A 21,854-nucleotide genomic window follows, 5' to 3' on the forward strand; every position below is an offset into this window, starting at 1 on the left:
TTTGGCTTGGAGAATTCAGTTTTTCACTTGCTTGATTATCAAGAATTGAACCAGACCATCTGGCTCAACTTTACAATCTTGTTTTTTGGGCCATAATACTCATGGTTCTCAATGTGTGGACATTCAAAACTAGATGTCATATGGGAGGGATGGTGAGGAATGGGGAGATAACCAACAGGCAGATACTGTAAGACTTACACATCGCCTGAGCTGATGGCCATAATTTTCTGCAGGCCTCCAGTGTTCAGAAGATCCCGTGCATTCTGGTAACTATTTTGGATTATATTGTTCAGAGTGTAGCAGGCAGAGGCTGTAGTCTCAATGAGAAGATCAGTACTCGGGGCTGTGTCAGGAATTATGGAAACCAAATCAGGCAAAGTTTCTTTGGCTACAAAAAGAAAAAAAATCAACATTTGATTAGAAGGATTATTCCTTAATCTCAAGATCCCAACACATTTTGGGTAAAAAACATTTTTAAAAGAAACACAACTAGTTAATGAACATATGGAAAGACGTAATCTCTGATACTCAAATTTTAAAAAGATCTTTCTTACTTCTTTTTTTAAGATTTTTTTCTGTTTATTTGACAGAGAGAGATCATTAGCAAGCAGAGAGAGAGGGGGAAGCAGGTTCCCTACTGAGTAGAGAGTCGGATGTGGGGCTCGATCCCAGGACCCTGCGATCATGACCCAAGCTGAAGGCAGAGGCCTTAACCCACTGAGCCATCCAGGCACCCCTTAAAAAGATTCTTAAATGGTGATTTTTAAAAAACATTTATTTGAGAGAGAGAGAGAGAGAGAGAGAGAGAGAGCATGTGGGCAAAGGGACCTGTGAGTGGAGGGGAGGGAGACTCCCCAGCATACTCTCTGCTGAGCAGGGAGTCCAATGTGGGGCTCGATCCCATGACCCTGAGAGTGACTTAAGCTGAAATCAAGAGTTGGATGCTCAAACAAATTAGCCACCCAAGTGCCCCCCCCAAAAGATGGTATTCTCTTCTCAGTACATTGGAAATCTTTTGGCAGAAATGACAATAATTTGACAGAAGTGTCAAGAATTTAAAATTTTTTCACATTCTTTGATTCAGTAATTGCACTTCTAGAAATTAATCCTAAAGACATTTACTTTAAAAACAGAAAAAGCCGTATGCAGAGGTTTTTATTATAGTATTATATATAAGTGGAAAATTATAAAAAGCTTACATAACTTAATAATAGGAATATGATTTTCTAAAACACATCTGCAAAGATTATGTATCTCAAAAATATTTGTGAAACATGTATAATAAAATATTTATATTAGTATTCTGTGTGAAAGTTAAGTACAGTTATTTATGAAGAATATATAATATAAAATATTAAAAAAAGAATATATAATAACATTTGGAAAGAAAATATTCAAAAGAAACCTGAGAAGAAATACATTAAAATGTTAACAAGACTTGTTTTTTGACAATAGTATTGATGGTGACCTAAAAATTTTTTTCAAAAAAATTATTTGTATTGCTTAGTTTCTTCAGTGCACAAATAATACTATTATTTAAAAAAAAAAGGCAACACTTTTAAATTTATGTTTTCACTCTATATGTAAGTTCTAGGTTGTAGGGTTTTAATTTGTGTTTTTTTGGTGGTAACAAAAGAGGTATTACTATTTGATGATTTGACTATAACTTGTCAAATATATTGGTATATATTTTGGGCAATATAGATATATACTTGATTTTTTGCAATGATTCTTTTCATGTGTATTTTCTTCTTTTTCTCTTACTACTTGGGACCCTTCTTCAATGATAGAGAGCACGCGCCTGTTGCTCTTCACAGCTCTTTAATACGGTGTTGTGTTTATCATGGTTGTATAACAAATACTTCTGCTTTGTTTTGTTGTTTCTTCATCTGAGTTTATGTGTCATGATGAAGCGCACTCCTTTCCCTAGGGCACTGCATTGTAATCAGTCATGTGCTGTCTGAGTTCCAAAGGTGGCTATGGGTTCCTGAAGACAATCATCACATTTACTCTGGACTTCCAGCTTTGAGCGCTATGTCTAAAACAGAGACAGATGCAATAAAAGGACTGAGCAACTTGTCATCCTTTGATAATATGTGGACCTGACTGACAGGAAGGACACACCTTCTGCTCAAAGACCTGAGCTCTGGTTTTCACTGTTGTTGAAGCATCGAGGCACAGTGTTCAGAGCTCAGAGCTCAGGCTCTAAAGTCAGACTTTTCGTTTCAGTCCTGTCTCTCCCCTCCGTGGCTGTGTGGTCTGGGCAAGCTACTTAACCTCTCCATGCTGCGTTTCCTCAATCTGTAAAATGGGGGAATAATAGTATCTACTTCACAGGGTTGGTAATATACATACATACATAAATGCATACATGTAACATTAGGAAAGAAAATAAGCAAAAGAAACCTGAAAAGAAAGAGCATATGTATGTATGCATATGTACGTACACACATGACTGGGCCTAAATAAATATATTTTGGGACAATTAAAATGGGATCTTTAATAATGAAATATAAAATTAAAGGCCTTCTCATGTTATTGGGAGAGATACAGCTCAATGTCTTGTTGTTGAGGGAGATTTTATTTAATCCTTAAACTCAATGTCTTAAAAAGCCAAGGCATTAGTTGGATGTCAGAAAACATCTGTAAATATGAGTAAATGGGAATTGAGAATCTCAAGATGTGTCCAAATACTTCCTTATAAATACATTATTTTATCTGATCCTTGAAGTAGCGATTATTAATCTCATTCTGGTTAGAGCAGTTCAATGACTAGCCAAGGTGTTGTAAGTGACAAAGTGGCCTTGTAGGACGCAGATCCGTGTCTTCTGCATGAGCTCTAATACTCTGTCACCATACCAAGTGTGCCTATCTTTAAATTTGTAAGAAAATATATTTTTTAAAAAAATTTTATTTGTTTATTTGAGAGAGAGTGCATGCCTGAGCTGGGGGGGGGGTGGAGCAGAAGGAGAAGGAAAAGCAGGCTCCCGGCCGAGCAGAGAGCTGCCTGTGGGGCTCGATCCCTGCACCCTGGGATCATGATCTAAGCTGAAGGCAGATGCTTGACCAACTGAGCCACCCAGGCACCCCAAGAAAATAAAAGTTTTAAGTTTATTTCTGTAAATCCAAGTAATACGTGAGGATTTCATTCCAAGTCATCATATGGAATGTTTTAGTCTAGAAGTCTCTCATGAGAAACACGATTCATGTATTTTAAACTGATTTTCATTTATTCCTGGCTATGACTACTCTGAATCAAGATGGGTCCTGTCACTCAAATTATTTATCTGACATAAAGCTGACTTGGAACTTAAATTTCATTTATCTTGTAGAACCCTCTTCTCGATACTGTCCTTGAAATGAGTAGAGTTTTGTTGGTGGGTCATCTTATGAAAGCAAGGGGCTACATAGAAATAAAGCTACAAATATATGACCAATTAATCTTCGACAAAGGAGGTAAGAATATGCCATGGGAAAATACCAGTCTCTTCAACAAATGGTGTTAGGAAAACTGGACAGCAACATGCAAAAAATGAAAGTGAAAGTGGACCACTTCCTTACACCATACACAAAAATAAGATCGATTAAATATCCGTAAAATTACTTCAAGAGAGGACAGGTAGTAATTTCTCTGACATTGGCTGTAGCAGCATTTTTCTAGATCTCTTTCCTGCAGCAAGGGAAACTGAGCAGAAGTAAACTGTTGGGACTACATCAAATGAGAAAGCTTCTGTTCAGCAAAAAACTACAAGACAACCTATTGAATGGAAGGAGATAGTTGCAAATGACATATCTGATAAAGGGTTATTATCCAAAATATATGAACAACTTATACAACTCAACACCAAAAACCAAATAATCCAATTAAAAAACGGGCAGAAGACAAGAACAGATGTTTCTCCAAAAAAAACAGATGGCCAACAGACACATGAAAAGATGCTCATCATCACTTATCATCAAGAAAATGCAAATCAAAACCACTATGAGATATCACCTCACACCTGTCAGATGGCTAAAATAAAAAAAAAAGAAAAAACTCAAGAACCAAGTGTTGGCAAGAATATGAAGAAAAAGGAATCCTTGTACATTGTTGGTGGGAATGCAAACTGGTGCGCCACTGTAGAGGACAGCATGGAAATTCCTCAAAAACTTAAAAATAGGACTACCCTACCATCCAGTAATTGCACTACTGAGTATTTACCCAAAGAACATGAAAACACTAATTCAAAGGGATACATGCACCCCTGTTTACTGCAGCATTATTTACAATAACCAAATTATAGAAGCAGCCCAAGTGTGTATTATATGGAATATCATTCCGCCATAAAAAAAGAATGAAATCTTGTTATTTGCAAAAACATGATTGGAACTAAGTGAAATAAGTCACTCAAGGAAAGACAAATACCATATGATTTCACTCATATGTGGAATTCTTTTTTTTTAAAGATTTTATTTATTTGAGAGCGAGAGAGAGAGAGAGAGAGATCGCACAAGCAGGGGGAACAGCAGAGGGTGAGGAAGAGTGGTCTCTGTGCTGAATAGGGAACCTGATATGGGGCTCAACCCCAGGAACCCAGAATCACGACCTGAGGCAAAGGCAGATGCTTAACTGACTAAGCCACACAGGTACCCCTCATAAATAGAATTTAAGAAACAAAATAAACAAAGGGCAAAAAAAAAGGCAGTTAAAAAAACAGGCTCTTATCTGCAGAGAACAAACTGATGGTTACCAGAGGGGTAGTTGGTGGGGGGAATGCATAAAATATGCGAAGGGGATTAAGAGTACAGATACTGGGCACCTGGGTGGCTCAGTGGGTTAAAGCCTCTGCCTTCGGCTCAGGTCATGATCCCAGGGTCCTGGGATTGAGCCCCACAATGGGCTCTCTGCTCAGCGGGGAGCCTGCTTCCCCCGGCCCCCCACCCCCGCCTGCCCTTCTGCCTACTTGTGATCTCTGTCAAATAAATAAACAAAATCTTAAAAAAAAAAAAGAGTACAGATAACTGTGATGAGCCCTGAGTAATGTATAGACTTGATGAATCACTGCACTGTACACCTGAAACAAATGACACTGCATGTTAACTACACTAGAATTAAAATTTTAAAAATTACAAAGAATCCAATGAAGATGATCTCATTGGAATTTTATGAATACAAGCCTTACTACAATAACAGACTCCATAAAATAAATTGAACAAAACTAGACTTTTGGTGCAAACTACCTCATTAGTGAGAGGATGTGGATGAGGCCGGTCATAATAAATTCTGATTGTGACTATCCGATAATGGTCCTTTGCAGCTATTCCATAATACAGGACATGGCCAGATCTGTTTAACAAAACACTGGTCCTCTCGATAATGTTCAGTGGGCATCACCTACAGTATACAGAGCACTTTAGTTAAGAGGACCAGTAAAATGATCAACTGGAATACAGACATTGGAAAAGAAACTTTCCTCTCTTTCCCTCTCTCCCTTCCTTCCCTTTCTTCTTTCCTTTGTTTCCTTCCATTTTATGTGTCTACAGGCGGTGTTACATGCACGTCATACACAAGTTACAAAAGAGGAACTCTTAGAGATCGAGGAGACTAATATTGCTGCGTGTGCAATCAAGACATTCCTCTAGGTTTGGCCAAGAGTTAGAAATCAGGACTGAGACCAACTTGAGTACACGTTCCCACAGTTTCTAAAACATGTCTGAAATGTAGTGAAAAATTTATCCAAAGTTCAGTGATTCTATGTCATTTTGAATGTTTACTTTTGTTAAAACTAATTCTAATGATTTATTGGCCACTAGATGTTGTATGACCCAATTTTAATATCATTTATTCATTTTTCTGTCTAAACTTTCATCTGTTTATAGGCATAGAGAGATGTCTGGAAAGATATTCACCTAAGGTTAACAAGAGTTGTTTTCTGAGTGATAAGAGGAAGTATTTTTGCTTTATTTGTGGTGCTTTTCTTAATTGCTTGAATTTTTAAAATGAGCATATATCTTTAAAAAAATTAAAGTTGTTATTCTTTAATAAAACCATCCAAAACAATGATTTTCCATTTATCTAGCTTCTGGTTGAAAGTGACAAATACAGGAAGAGAAGTCACATTGTTAAGCCATTAAATATTAAGAGGAGAAAAAGTATAAATATTATAATTATCCAGGGGAGCCAACAAAATTTGAGATGCAATGTATCAAAGCCAGAACTCACTCAAAGTAGGCTAACAAAGAAAATAAATAAACATTAAGTATAGTGTAACACAAAAAACCTTGACTCTGCCAAGACCATTTCCTGCTCAACTGAAGAATTAAATAGAGTGTTTATTTATTAAAAAAAAAAAAAAAGTGAAGTGTGGGGCTACATTTGTATCTTTCCAACAGTTTAGAGGATGGTAGAACACTGGAACAACAGTATTTTGCCCTGAAGGCACGTGTATAATGGGTTGAGCACAAGTTACCTCCATCAGCACTGTTTAAAGATGGAGCCATCTATCCTTTGGGGGGGAAAAAAGTCAAAGGATAATATACCTGATTAAAGTGCAGCACAAAAGTCCACAAAGGACAATGAGAAGAACACTTTCATATTTTTCAGAGCGCCTAGGGCAAGGTTTCTTTTAGATTCATGCAAAGTTTCCAGGCTCTCTCTGTATTTATAATGGGCAGGAAACCATTTATGAAACTGCCTGTCCAATATCGTGCTGCTGGCTGGCTTTGGAAATGACATTAGTAAAACAATAACCACAGACTTCAGTATCTCTGGTGCTGTGTGTCTGTGTGTGTATTCCAAACTACTAATCCAATTCACTAAAACAAAAAAAGAATTTGTGTATAATTTTAGTGGAAGATTGTGAAAAACTGAATTCTGAGTTGTCAGGAATGACTGATTTATGGAGCATTAGGAAACATGATTGATTTTGGTGTTATCTTCCTATTGTCTCATTTTATAGTATTTGACTTAATTCAAACATTCATCAGACAGTTCTGTGTAGAAAGCAAAGGAACAAAACATTTTATTATTTGATAGTGTAACATAGTTATCTTTGTCAATAATACAGACTCTCAAAAAAGGAGCAAATACTTCATTGTATTCATTTTAAAACTGTCCATGCCAATTTTTTTTTTTTAATCTAAAAAATTTTGGGGCTCCTGGGTGGCTCAGTGGTCATGATCTGAGAGTCCTGGGATCAAGCCCCACATCGGGGTCTCTGCTCAGCAGGGAGTCTGCTTCCCCCTCCCTCTCTCTGCCTGCCTCTCTGCCTACTTGCAATCTGTCAAATAAATAAATAAATAATCTTTAAAAAAATTTTTAAATTTAAATTCAATTTAACTAATATACAGTGTATTATCCGCTTTAGTGTCTTATTAGGTTTGCTTCCTTCTGTTTTTATCTTATTTTTCTTTTCCTTCCCCTTGATCCTCTGTCTTATTTCTCAAATTCCTCTTATCAGAGAGATCGTATGAAAATTGTCTTTCTCTGATTGACTTACTTCGCTTAGCATAATCCCCTCTAGTTCCATCACACTGTTGCAAACGTATGCCAATTCGGTATATATTCAATGACTCCACCTTTCTGCCTTTTTTGCACAACCGTCCATTTTTTTTTTTCTAGTGCAACAGGGACCAAACTTCTAAAGGGAAGACCACTGTGTGTATATTTTCCACGTTTTAGAAGAGCAGTCTTAAGCAGTCTGAACTAACTGCGCAGGTTAAAAAGGCTCCATCGACTGCTGAGCCGAAGGCTTTTGAAAAACATCACACATGTTACCTACCTTGTTAATTTCTCTTCCATAGTAATTAGAACAATTTAAAAAATGCTGAATATTAAGAAAATCCCTATTTGAGACCCAGGGAGAAAGCCTACCTTGATGCTTGGGTGCAAAAGCCAGGTCTATCACATTTCAGTAGAAAATGTGATAAAGACAATGGTTCACTGCATTTGTATTTTCAATATGTATTCACAACATCCAGACACGTTTGCTGACTCACCAATTTCATTCTGTAGAGAAAGATTCCGAGACAAATTTCTCAGCAGGGAGACCGCCGTCTTTTTCACACTTGGATCACCGATATGCAGCATCTTGCGGGTGTGCTGAAGGCCATTTTCCTTCTGGACAACTGTCTGAGCTACTGACGTCGGCATCTGTTGCATGAGGCATGTCTTATTAATACTATTGCATTAACATCACACGATAATATCAAGTTTCTATAGATTACTAGAGACTGAGCAAGATGTTTTGAAAACTAGGGCTGTGGTGAAACTAGTCTGAAGATATTTCCTTTAAATTCTTATTACACTTTCAGGGGTGCCTGGGTGGCTCAGTCCATTAAGTGTCTGCGTTCAGCTCGGATCATGATCCCGGGGTACTGGAATAGAATCCTGTGTGGGGCTCCCTGCTCAGTGGGGAATCTGCTTTTCCCTCTCCTTCCCTTTCCTGCTCATGCTCTCTCTCTCTCAAATAAATAAATAAAATAAAATAAAAATTCTTACTATGTTTTCAATTTTGTTACAGGATTAAAAAAACAGTTTATTTGGTATTTTTAAATAGAATATTGGATTTGGCAAGTTGCTATATTTTTGTACGTTTATAAATAAAACCTGTCTTTTCCTTTCCTTCCTCTTTATTCACATTTTCAGCTCAGCATCATGAAAAGGATATAAGGATGATGTTTTAGAATCAAACATGAGTGTCAAGAAACTAGTTGCATAATGTTTTCCCTTTCTCTATTTTCTTGAACTATTTGCTTAATTGATATTTCAGTGCATTTGTAGGTTGTTGCCTTGGTCACCTTCTTGCTCACATTTTGGCACTTTTTGTATTTTTAATAAACTTATTCATTTCTACAGAGCCAACTTACTCTGAAAAGAGATGTAGGGCTTTTAAAGAATGCATGGCTAGTTAGATTACCCTAATTCTATGTTCTCAATCAGAGGCTGTATGTGCAAATCTTATTTGGAATCAAGCTGGCCACCTACTTTCAGGGGGTCTGAGTACTGACCACAACCTTCCAAGCATCAATAAACCTCTAATATTGGGGTTTGTGTCTGCAACTTTATAGTTTTGTATCTGAAGCTAACTTCAGGCCACCTGCCAGAAATTCCTATAATTCTTGACCATTGTTAAGGGTGACTATCTTCTCTGTTTATCTTATCTAAACACTGCTTATTTTCCCCACCTCCTGCAGAAGCTCTCCTTACATTCACCACTCTACTTTGTAGAACAGGGGTTCTTAATATAGGGCCTAGGGTAGGTTTCAGGGAGGGAACAGGAGGTCCTTAAAACTATTTTAGCATTGGGGCACCTGGTTGGCTCAGTTGGTGGACCTGCATCTCTTGATCTTGGGGCTGAGTTCAAGCCCCACGCTGGGTACAGAGAGTAGTTAAAAATAAAAAAATTTCATAAAAAAAAGGAAGTCTATTTTTGTGTTTATAATAAACTTTCTCAGGGAAAGGATATATAACTTTTATTAGATACTCAAAGTATCCACAACTCCAAAGAAGTTTAACACTCATTATTTTAGAATGTTTTGTTGGAAACCAGTTACACTTTGTTTTTCACTAATTTGTTGAACATTCCATTAAAGTATTTGCTCCAATCTGAGACGAATCTTTCCTCTGTAGCCATCCGGAGAGGAGGCTACTTATTCTCTACCACTCCTGTGACTTGGGTACAGAGGTAGGTTGGCATTCCTTTCTCTTCCCAGTGTCCTGTCTAGATAATGTCTTCCCAAACATGCAAAAGCTCTGCTCTTCTGAGTCCTGTAGGGTTTTCTTTGTCATCTCAAGGCCTACTGGTCCTTTCCCAACATCTACTGGAGGCTTCAGAGCCTGGCTGGGAGACTTCTCCATCTCTTGTTCACTGTAGATGAGGACATTAATTACATCATAGTTCCTAGACTTCCTAAATGTCACTGACCTCCATCTCTCCTACACATGAGCCAATCAATTCCACAGTCATACAGAACCTGTATTCACCCCAAAATATCTGGAGTCTGAAAACATAAACTCCAGTGTTAGACTCTGAATGCAACTTCCTGTACTTTTTTGCTCTCTCTCCCTCACTCCTACCATATTTCTTCCTCAGCCGCATCAAGAACTCCAGTGCCTTTATGTCAACCCTTACTCCCCACACCTAAAGTTGTCAATCCTCTCTGCCTTACCTTTCTTTCTCATTTAGACTAAGGCATATGAACCAACACATCAAAAACTATCTTTCAATACCCTTCACTCTCTGTCATTCCAGCTTATTTCCACCCATCCATTAAAACTACAAAACTGATTTTACACCGGGCGACCAAACAGAGTAAATAGTGCAGTTGTGGAATGGTATTTCTGCAAATTTATGGTCTCTAGTCTTCACTAGGAACCAAATGTTGCCAGTCAACTTTTTAAAATGCCTGTTCGGGCTTCAAAGCCTTACACCAGAATGATCCTCCTAAAATTCAATCTTATTATATTCTACCTCAGGATTAAGCCCTGTAATGACTCTTCATTGTCTCCAGAATGATGTTCAGTTGTCTTCAGATGGCCTGGCATACACTTTCCTTTCTTTCCTTATCATTACTCCCTAATTCTCTGGGTTACAACTATACTAAATTGCAATCTCTCTTATTAGAACATAAGCTCCTTTGAAGGAGAATATGGATCTTATCAGCTCTTTTTTCCCCTTCAGGGCTTTGTATGGTACCTAGAACATGAGAGATCCTATGTAAATGTTTACTGAATTCAACTATATGAACAATACGTTATCAAGTTTTCCCAAAGATTTATTATCATCTCAGGAGATCGAGATGGATTAAAAAGTCACAAGATATTGATTCCTTAAAATTTTTAAGACATAAGATGCTTTTAAAATTAAAATCTTGCTTTCTATATTATCTATACGACTTAATGATATATTCTTATATATAATAAAGCACTTTGATGTTAGGATATAAAAAAGATCATTGAACATATAAGACCTGATGAAGTCTGGAACCTCAAATGATGTTTAATCAACCAGGATTGAAAGCACAGCGTATTAGTCTTATTATTCTGATTCACTGAGGGAAATGATAAAGCCCAAAGTGATACGGTTTTTACAATCTGCTCAAAAAGGAAAGTAAATAGATCTACCAAATAGAGATTTTTTTATATTCCAGCTCTAGGGAATATGTGACAATGACTATTAATTAGTTGGTCAGCTACTTGCAAATAGTACTTCTAGTTCATATTGTCCTGATTACTAATGAGGTTTCTAAGCATCTCTTCAAGTGTTTATTGGCCATTTCTATATTATTCTTTGTTCAAGTCTCTTGTCCGCTTTTCTATTAGGTTAGCTTTGGACTGTTAACTTGATGAGTTTTCTTATGTTTCCTAGACACCAACCTTTGTTACTTACGTATCTTGCAAAAATCTTTTTCTACTCTGTGGTTTTGCCTTCTTACTGTCTTAATGTATTTTGATAGCATAACAGTGTAAGTTGTTAATTTTAAGGTAGTCAATTTATAAAATACATACTTGATAGTAGTACTTTCTGCATTCGCTTTTAAAAATCTTCCCCTTCCAGGTTATGAGGATATTCTTCCTCGAATACCAGAAACGAGCTTTACTGTCTTGTCTTTCATATTTAAATCTCACTGATGCTAGAAATTGCTTTCTAGTAAGGTCTGAGGCTAAGGGATATATATATATATTTTTTTTTTTCCAAGCAGGTATTAAATGTTTTTAAAGTGTTTTAGAAATTTGAAAAGTACTTATTTCAATGACATTTAACTTTGACTATGTGGTGTTTTAACTTATTTCTATTGATACATAACTGATTAGTTTTAGGAGTAAAATATAATTATTTGATATAACTATATACTGCCAAATAATTAACACAATAAATTTAGTTAATATCCATCACTACACATGATTTTAATTTTTCTTCTTGTGATGAGAACTTTTAAGATATATTCTCTCAGCAACTTTTAAATATACAACACAGTATTGCTAACTATAGTCACCTGCTGTGCCTTACATCCTTGGGACTTATCTTATAATTGAAAGCTTGTACCTTAACCTTTTCTTTCTTTTTTCTGTACGTTAATCTTTTAATTTATAATGTACTTTTAATTTATACTGTACTTATAGAGTTTGCCAAATGGGTAAATTTAATTAATCCTTTCTCTTTCCTTATTTATTATCTGAACTATACCTGAGCCAATAAAGTTTACAAATACACTTTTACTAACTAGAAATTACTGTCACAATTTTATACTTTAGGTTATATAAACCTATATGCTATAGGTTTATATGCTATAGGTTTATAAACCTATATGCTATAGGTTTATAATTATAAAACCTATGTTTTAGGAAGCTGTTCATTTAAGTTTAGGTTTTTTGCCAATTCAGGCATGTGGCCATCAATTACTCAGTGATATCTCAGCTATGAGCACGAGGTTAATCACTGGATATTTTCTGAAACTATTTTAAATGCCTTGCTTTTCATGTTTCCCTATTCCACAGTTCTTTTTAAAAATGATAAAAACAAGTATTTTTTATAATATTTAAGTATAACAAAACTAAGAAAAGTAATAATTAGAAAGGATATATAAGTCAAAATTTTAATAAAAAGAATTTCGTTATTTAAAAGAACATATCGGATGGGGAGACAAACCATGAGAGACTGTGGACTCTGAGAAACAAACTGAGGGTTTTGGAGGAGAGGTGGGTAAGGTGTTGGGTGAGCCCGGTGGTGGGTAATAAGGAGGGCATGTACTGGATGGAGCATTGGGTGTGGTGCATAAAGAATGAATTTTGGGTCACTGAAAAAAAAATGAAGTTAAATAAAAAAAAAGAACATATCACTGTCCCATGGTGCTAATGATTTTCTCCTATAGATCTCCAGTCAAATTAAACTTTAACAACTCTGAGTATAGATTAATACCAGATCAGAGTAGGCCTCCTTTCAGGGGACCAGACTTAGGTATTATTTAAAATGCCTTGACGCAATTAGAACAGTTATGAGGCTATCTCCAATGCTTGGATTCCTTTTGCACTGGGAATCTCCCAGTACCTTAGAGTTCTGTTTTTTTGTTTATCATTGGATTATTATAAAATAAAGGGATTTCGTCTTTTTCATTGCTACATACTTAGCATTAGGCTAGTACCTGCTATTTAGTAGGTGTCCAAAAAATGAATGTAGGAACTTAAGATCTAGGTAATAAACTAATATATTCAGAACCTGTGTGGCACAATATTTCTGTATCTATCCTCGGGAATGTGGAAACATCTCTGGACTGCTTGGATTCCATGAGAGATCTTGGAGTAAAAGAGGGCTAAAATCCAGGCTTAAAGATTTAGCTCATACTGTTCCCTACAAGGAACACAAGGAACTCAGATATGCACACACACACGTGCACACCACGTTAATTCCTAACATTTTTTTTTAAAGTTGGCTGGGAGTTAATGAGAGGGCTTCTGTAGTTTGGGAAAGTGAAAGAAATGGAAACCTCGCATGGGAAGATGGGAAGGTAAAATGATTGTGTATCATTCAGGGCCCCCTGGGAGTTTCTTGTTCTTTCCTTTTTGTGTACTAGTAAATTTTGCAGAAAATCGAAGAGTTTATAGTTTGGTTTTATTTTTTTTTTTTAAGATTTTATTTTTAAGTAATCTCTACACCTAACATGGGGCTCAAACTTACAAGTCTGAGATCAAGAGTCCCATGCTCTACTGAATGAGTCAGCAGACGCCCTGAGTTTGTTCATATTCTTAATTACAGTGCCAAGGTAAGAAAATACTGGTTATAGTATTTCACGATTTTGTTCAAAATAGAGCAAGCTTCTGTGTAAACACATAAATTAAAGAACAAATATGGTTTCTTTCTTTCTTTCTTTTTCTTTTTTTTAAGATTTTGTTTATTTAACAAAAGAGAGAGACAGTGAGAGAGGAAACATAAGCAGGGGGAGTGGGAGAGGGAGAAGCAGGCTTCTCACCAAGAAGGGAGTCCAATGCGGGGCTTGATTCCTGGACCCTGGGATCTAACCCAAGGCCTGAGCCTAAGGCAGACACTTAACTGACTGGGCCACCCAGGTGCCCCATGAATATGGTTTCTTAAGAATAAATAATATTTTTGTTACCCACAAGGGTACTCTTTCTGCGGGGATGGATAATTGGAAACTGGACATATAATGAACAGTTTTGTGCGTGGCGGGGGGGGACTTAGTATAATAACTTCATGATCAAGACAGAGAATACAAGCTTAGTTCAAATAACTAAACTGTGTAATAAGGTGTAAAATACCGGGGGTGGGGAATAAGCAACATCATCACAACATCACAGGCTTTACTGTTTTATGTATTTTGACTTTGCTGGTATAAAGTAAGCGCTTCAGGAAGAGAAGCAGCTCTTTATTTTCTGTTGAATTTCTGGGACATAAAAGCACAGATGTCCTTTCCAACTCCATACGCGGTGGACATCTGTTGTTTTTGCCTGGCCAGCACTCATTCTTCTTCTGCTAATGAGTCGCTGCTTTAGCATTTCAGTCCATGTAGTCCCCGTGGCAGTGAGCCCGCCTGCTCAAACCCATGCCCCTGAAATTCATAGGTGGGCCCATCACCCAGACCTGGCTAGTCACAACATCACAAGCTACTAGCCACAGGTACTGGTTCAGATACAGGCAAGTGAGACTCATTTCTTGAGTTCCAAATGGAGCTATTGAGAGAATAGTGGTTTCTTTACTGTGAGGACATTGGGTGGATACAATAGAAGTCTGAAATCATTGGTGGCCTTTGCTATCGTATGAGAAGAGCCTCTGAAAACAAAAAAGCAGAAGAGGGAACCCAGAGATAGAGTTATAATTACAATTTCTGGGCACCTACCCACCATGAGAGAAAGAAGACCCACCTTGACTTTCCAGTTAAGCGAGCCAAGACATTTCTCTTTTTTGCTCAGGGCAGTTTAGGTAGGATTCTGAAACTCATAACTGAAAGAGCTCTAATAGAAGTACCTAGGAGTCTTCCACTCACAGCCTTACTTGGGTCTGCAGAAATTGAGACTGAAAGTCCCTAGAAAATTGGACGCCTTGCTGGCAGTTACTGAGAACTGTCTTGACAGAAGAGAAAAATCTTGTTCTTACTTCACTGTCCCATCTCTGAACCTAATGTAGGTATGTCCTACAATGCCATTATTTTTAAAAAGCAGAAGACGAGGAGTGATACTCACTGGTCCACTTCCTGCTGTGAGATTCTGCAGAGCTCCCAAAGACGCTTCCTGAGTATAGTTTCGGACACTCTTTGCAATCAAGGACAAATACATCCGTATCACGATGGAATGCCACAGCCATTCCACACCCTTCGGGTTGCTCTTTTCTTCGGGCATCGGCATGTCCTGATATTGCTAACCACATACACAGTGAAATCCAGAATTAATGCCTTCAAGTGATTTCTACAATTCCATGCCCAAACTAAGGGAACAGAAATACCATCTTGTCTGGAGAGACTGACAATTTCCCTAATAACAAGCCCCTGATGTGGAAATGAAAAAGCAAACATATATGATTTCCAGTTAGTTAACTTTTAGCTCATAATGTCTGTTTCTTCTTAACAACACCCCAACTTTACATTTCATAGTGAGAGAAAACTCGAGAATGAAGCATAGACAGTTCTAGAATCATTTTCAGGCTGCTGTTAAGGTGAAAGCTTACTTAGTCACAACCACTGTGGAGATAAGAAAAACAGGCCTCTTTCCTCAGTCTTGGAAAGTTGTCTGGGATAGCATCAGCATTCTAAATTTACCAGTTGCTCTCCAAGTTCACAAATATGTACCATGATAGTCTGAGGAATAGCAAGGGGTTACATTCTTACAGCTTTCATGAAATGCCAGTAGGGACAGTATTCCTTCGTATGGATATACTTTTAGGCTACCAAGAGCCAAACATCAGGGTTGCACAATTTATACACCATTGGCTATGCTGTATTAAGCTTACTTCCCAACTTTTAAGCATATAGCAGTATGATATAGTGGCTAAAGAGGCAAATTTGGGGCCAGACCACCTGGGATTGAATTCCATCCCCTCTCTTATAATTTCCTGGATTTCTGGAGGGAAAATTAATAAGCCATTCTGTACTTCTGTTTCCTTGTCAGTAAATGATATTAATAATACACACCTCGTAGGATTGACAGAAGGATTAAAACAACTTAAAATAGTGCCTGACATACACCAAGTACTCAGAAATACACAGATAAACACTTTTTCTTTCAAAGTCCTCCCAATATACCTCTTTTATTTTCCTGCTTCGACTGCCAAAACACCCAATACTTTTGTTGTTGTCAGTCTGGATAGTCCGGTTCTGAATATAGATACTCTGGGCATATCTGTCTGGGAGCTCTGTCTCCAGCTGGTAGGAGAGGTTATGAAGAATGCACACACAGTTCTCTGTGGCCTGAGAAAACAGGACATGAATCTTGATCATACACATACAGACATCCCTTTGCAGGTGTGATACCACAGGATGTATTAAGCTTTCACAGTTTAATGGATGCAGTGGGGTGTGCTTGGATTGTGTCCGGGGAAGTGGAAAGAGCATGGCTAGATCACGAATGGTCATGAACACAATGTTAAGGAGTAGAGGCTGAATTTCTTAAACCACTAGAGAGCCTTTCTAGTTTATTTTTAAGAGTGTGTTCAGACGATTCCCTATTTTAAGATACGTAACTTAGTAGCCACATGGAGGTGGAAAACAGAAGATATTGTTTGCAGGACCAGTTAGGAGGCTACTGCATGGTAAGTATGAAAGATGCACAAACCAGGGCAGCAGGAACAGTGTGAGGGAGGAGGAGCGGACCGACTGGGGGCCATTTCTGAAGCGGAATACACGTGGTTTGCTGCCTGATGGCTAAAGGACGTGAGGCAAGGAAGGCAGTCAGAGATTACTCAGATTTCTTCTTTCATTTCGTGGGTGAGGATAATTATTAAAAAGGATTATTCAGTCATGGAACAAGTTTGGGAATAAAGGAATAGATGACATTATTGCACATGGAGCACTTGGGCTCCTTTGAAATATCTACACAGAGTCATTAAACAGGTAGTTGTAAATTTGGGTCTGGAAAGTAGACAGAAAGATGGGGCTAGATAGACTTTTAATATTGCTAAGTATGGATGGGAAACCTTAAGCTTAGCAAGTGAGCTAATGAATAAATCTAAACCCAAAGAGAATACTTTGAGAATCTTCTGCAGTGTCCTAGTAAGACAAAGTAAGTAATTCAAACGAGCGATATTTAATACACGGATCACCTTGTCGTCTGGCTGGTAGTCTGCAATGGTTCCTCTGACATAATGGACCAGCGAGTCGATCAGCCCGTCACACCTTCTCATCACCTTCCTCCCGTCAGGCCCAGCCGAGCTCATATTTCTATCAGGAAAAACAAATAACCATAATATTTAAGCTGTGTATCTAATAGGCCTTTGTTTTAAAGTTTTACTTGATTGATGCTTCTTCCACGTGTTTGGAAAACTGACAAATTGGTAAAAGCGGGGCAGACACGGGGTCAGTTCTCTATCAATTGATGGTCATAAAATCTGGACACAACCTCTAACTATATTCCTGGAACATGTCAGTGTGTCAATAAAAGCTTTCTGTCTACTTCACTCCAAGCACCAAGGCCACAGCATCATATACTTAATCTGCAATCAGTTTTTGAGACGGTAGATATGAAGCAAACACTTCACAACTGAAAGAACAAACGGCATATTTGACATAGCGGTATACTAGATGTCCAAGTACAAACCTGTTCTGTGTCTTAACGCTAAATAACTTCAAGTGACTTAAATTCTCTGGGACTGTTTCCTCATTTGTAAAGACATGATGTTGGACTCTATTTGGGGTTTTGTAGCTTTCAGTGTAAACAATCACTGACAAATATCAAACGAGATGTTCTAAAATGTGATGACTCTATAAAATGGCAAAGAGATGTGACAAGATTTCGAAGTTCCACAGTGTAGAAGACCTAAGTCAAAAGCATGACCTATAAATATCTTTGCACTTAGTCTATTTCTAATTTTGCTAGGCCATGACACCTTTCTATAAACAGTAACTACATCTACAAGTGGAGGTCGTTTCCTTATAGAGGATTGAAACTTATCAAATACAGCAAAGTAATTTATTTGGGGATCAAATTTCAAATTCAGATGTTTATATTCTAGTATTATTATTACTATATTCCTTTGGATTAAGGTTTTGTTAGCATCAAAAAAATTTCCCTCCAAAAATGTTAATACTTTTGTCAACAAAAATGGTAAAAGAATAGCACATTCAGATTTTTAGAATTCTGAGAACCACCTTTACTTATTCCCTTTTGTGAACTTTAATTGCTAAGAACTATTCCTATAAAATTTATCAGATCAGTTTATTTGTTTGGTTTCTTTGCTGGCAGAGTATTCAAAGTATTTGTTTATAATGTCTCTGTCATTCTGAACAGCAAAAGAACTACAATTCTGAGAACTTTCGGGTCTTATTTTCTTCATCTTTAAAATAATAAGTTGTATTAAGTGATTTCAAAAAGCCTTTCTGCCCCAAAATACTGCTTTGAATACATACTAAATAAGAGAACAAATGTACCCAGCATGATATCAAGAAGTAATGGGAAGAAAAAAGGAACACACAGCATTCATTGTACCCTGCTCCCATGAAAATCACATCTATAGGATGAACTTGCTGAAAAATACTATTTTTAACCCACAGAAATGCAATTTCATGATTCAATGTAATACTTGAAGAGATGAGACTAATATATATTAAACCAGGGATTACACTAACAATTTAATGTTTTCTGGATTGATACAATGAATTTTTAATTTTAACAAAATCCTTTCTGTGACTTTGGTTTTCATTTGACTATTCCAATTAAAGATTTAGCTCCTTAATTTTTACTGTACCTGAAAAACCAACACTTTATCCATTAAAAAAAGATAATGCGTAGGTTTAGAAACTGTAAATCAAACCATTTTTATGATAGCTTTTTTCTCAAGAAATGATCATTTCAACCAATATCCTGTATCTATTCTCTGAAGAAGCCTGACAGAAAATGAAAAAAGGCGTCTTTTCCAGTCATCTTCTTTTACACATGGAGAAACAGAGATCCAAAGAGTTTAAGTCACTTCTCCCAGTAGAGTCAGAAAGGGAGAGCTGTTCTTCATCCTGTTCTCAGGGGCGGCTCCAGACGAGAGCACACCTCATCAACGTTCATTCACTCTGCCATTTGCTTAGCAAATATCAGATGTCCCCCAACTCCAAGACAATGTTATCACATGTTTTAAAGCTTCCCCTTGACCTTTTCAACCTCTGGCTTGGAGAAATGGCAGTAGTTTAAAATGGCTTTGACAAACCAAAAGGTTTCTCACTAGCTAAAGCTGCCACATACCTTGCAGATGGATGACCTAGCTTTGTTAAACTTCAGGGTGTTTATTTTGGGTGTGAATGGTAATTCGCTTTGGCGGGACTGCCAGTTCACAAGCGCGGACTCTTGTCTTGTAGTTTGGTATTATCCAGACTCTACTTGCTTGAAATGGGACTTATCAGGGTTTTCTGGCACTTGATACCTTTGTTGACAGAAAGTGTAACCCCACTGCTTCAGTATTTGCTCCTGCATATCAAAAATAGTTCCTACCTTACTCAGCTGCCCAGAAATATGAACGATAAGGGTGGATGATTTTAAAGCACTACATCCATGAATAGAAGTCCCTAGTCAGAAAGGAATTTGTTATTGTACCACTCTGAAAATAAGCAGTAATTATGAAAGTGATATATCTATCTTAAAGTACTAAATTTTTTTTTCAATAGCTAGTACTTAAGTTTGTGGGAATCAGAGAATTACTATGGCTCATCTTAGGCAGAATGGAAGCTTTTACAACTTATCTCCCAAATCCTGAGAAATATTTATTTATAACTATTTCCTATAGGTAGCCCAAAAGAGGTTTAATATGGAAAATATCCCACAATTATAAATGAAATAGTATCAAGTATTTATACATGGCAACAATTATGTTATTGAAAGTAAAAGAGAATGAGCATACAGACATACTACTCAATAATAATTGATTATCAGAGTTACCAATGAATATATTAGAAATGTTTAATTTAGTATCTATGATTTCAACTCAATTAGATGATGGTTTTACTTCTCTTGGTATAATCTAGCCAAAGTCTGGGTAAATACATCAGCAACTTCCAGCCAACTAAAATATGTATGCTGTTGTACACTGAAATTGAAAAACCAGATCCTTGGACTTAAGTTGGAGGTTAGTAGCCCGGCCTCAGAAGAAGGGAGAAGTGGGCAATAGAAACTACTCGCACAAAAGCAGAATTGTTTTGGAACTCTTCACCTTCCATGAGCCAGAATGGGGGGAACACCAGCTTGATTGGTTACTTATGCTTGATATGAGGAAGAATTTTTCTGGTAATAGGACTTGTAAATGGTGGAAAAAAATAGAATCTGAACCTCTGTATGTCTCCGAACAAAACTTTACAGATTTAGGAAGATTCAGGTGTCTTTTATCTAAAAGCAAATCAATGATTCATGACTCTCTTTAGGACCACTTATCTCACACATTCCTGAGTGTCCTAATGAAAAGGAAAAAAGAAAACCAAACACCCAGGACTTTGCTAGAATTAAAGGAAGAATGGCATGTCTTTGTTAAGATTAATGATGACAGGTGACTAAACCTTAAATTCATATGGCAAACCAAAGAATGGACAATGTCAAATGACAAAGAAAGCCGCAACTTAAGTGTGTGTAATAGACATTATAATAGGTACTTTATAAACACTATTATCTGTAATTTCACAAAATTCTCCAAATTAGGGCACACTAAAATTTCATTTGGAATCCTGACCTGTGACTCTTGTTTAAAATCAGTCACTTAAGCGTCTGCCTTCAGCTCAGGTTATGATCTCAGGGTCCTGGGATCAAGTCCCACGTTAGGCTCCCTGCTCAACGGGGAGTCTGCTTTTCCTACTCCCTCTGCCCATTCCCTTCCCACTCCCCCTCTGCTTTTGATCTGTCTCTGGCATTTTCTCTCTCTCTCTCAAATAAATAAATAAATAAACTCTTAAAAAAAAAAAAAAACAAATAAAATCAGAATTACCTGCCTCTAATAGGCTTTTTACTGGCCCTTCCATAAGAAGTCATCTGTGTGCAGGCATACTGTTAACAGCTAGTTGGCCAGCACCAAAAGGAGGTTTGTTTCGACAAAGAAAGTCCGAAGCTTAGTGTGTGGTGTATGGTCAACTAGCCTGGGGAAATGAACACTGTATGTTAACTATACAGGAATTAAAATTTTTTAAAAATTAAAAAAAATAAAGTTAAAGGCTATAATTACTCACGAGATAGGAGATTAGCAGACAGCACAATAATATGGTTAAAGTGAATCTTCTCAAAACACTTCAACAACAAGTAATTCTAAAAGGCGGATTTTTTTTTTTAAATGGGGTGATATCTACTGGTAATAGGTGTAATTTCCTACAAATGTACAGTTTACATGTGTGTCACAAGCAAGACCTACTGCCTATGGGACCAGTCTTCATGGTCTAGCTAGCGTACTGAGAGAGTGACCACCTTGATGATTTTACAAATATTGTAGGTACATCTTCATATCCACCAACAACTATAGGATTTCAATATCGTGTATCGTAAACTGTGCAGTAAGGCCCCAGTCCCCTAAGTGCTTGGTCAGAGTCCATTCTAAGACCCAACAGGCACTTGATAAGAGATTGGTGGATAAGGAGGCATCCTTCTTCCTCTTGTTATTTGAGATTTAGGTCTGGGCTTTTGTTTATCTCTCAGCTGATATATATCAAACAGTTGGGCCTTGTCTGTGATGAACCCAGAGAAAGTAGCAGAGGCA

At 37.2% G+C, this 21,854-nt stretch overlaps 1 protein-coding gene across 2 annotated transcripts in view; it reads right to left on the minus strand.

Moving 5' to 3' along the window:
- The window catches only part of PKP2 (plakophilin 2), a 91,388-nt gene that overhangs the window by 5,879 nt on the left and 63,655 nt on the right, over nt 1–21,854 (minus strand). The window contains exons 7-11 of one of the 2 annotated variants that reach the window (XM_082739499.1): nt 17,247–17,364; nt 16,231–16,395; nt 15,176–15,349; nt 7,978–8,131; nt 199–388 (exon numbers count right to left, since the gene is read on the minus strand). In XM_082739499.1, the coding sequence (XP_082595625.1) occupies nt 199–388; nt 7,978–8,131; nt 15,176–15,349; nt 16,231–16,395; nt 17,247–17,364 (801 nt within the window). The remainder of the gene's footprint in view (nt 1–198; nt 389–7,977; nt 8,132–15,175; nt 15,350–16,230; nt 16,396–17,246; nt 17,365–21,854) is intronic. The other variant, XM_082739500.1, reaches the window with a different exon arrangement.

Source organism: Mustela nivalis (genome assembly GCF_964662115.1).
Source record: "Mustela nivalis genome assembly, chromosome: 7".
In the NCBI taxonomy this organism is placed as follows: Eukaryota; Metazoa; Chordata; class Mammalia; order Carnivora; family Mustelidae; genus Mustela; species Mustela nivalis.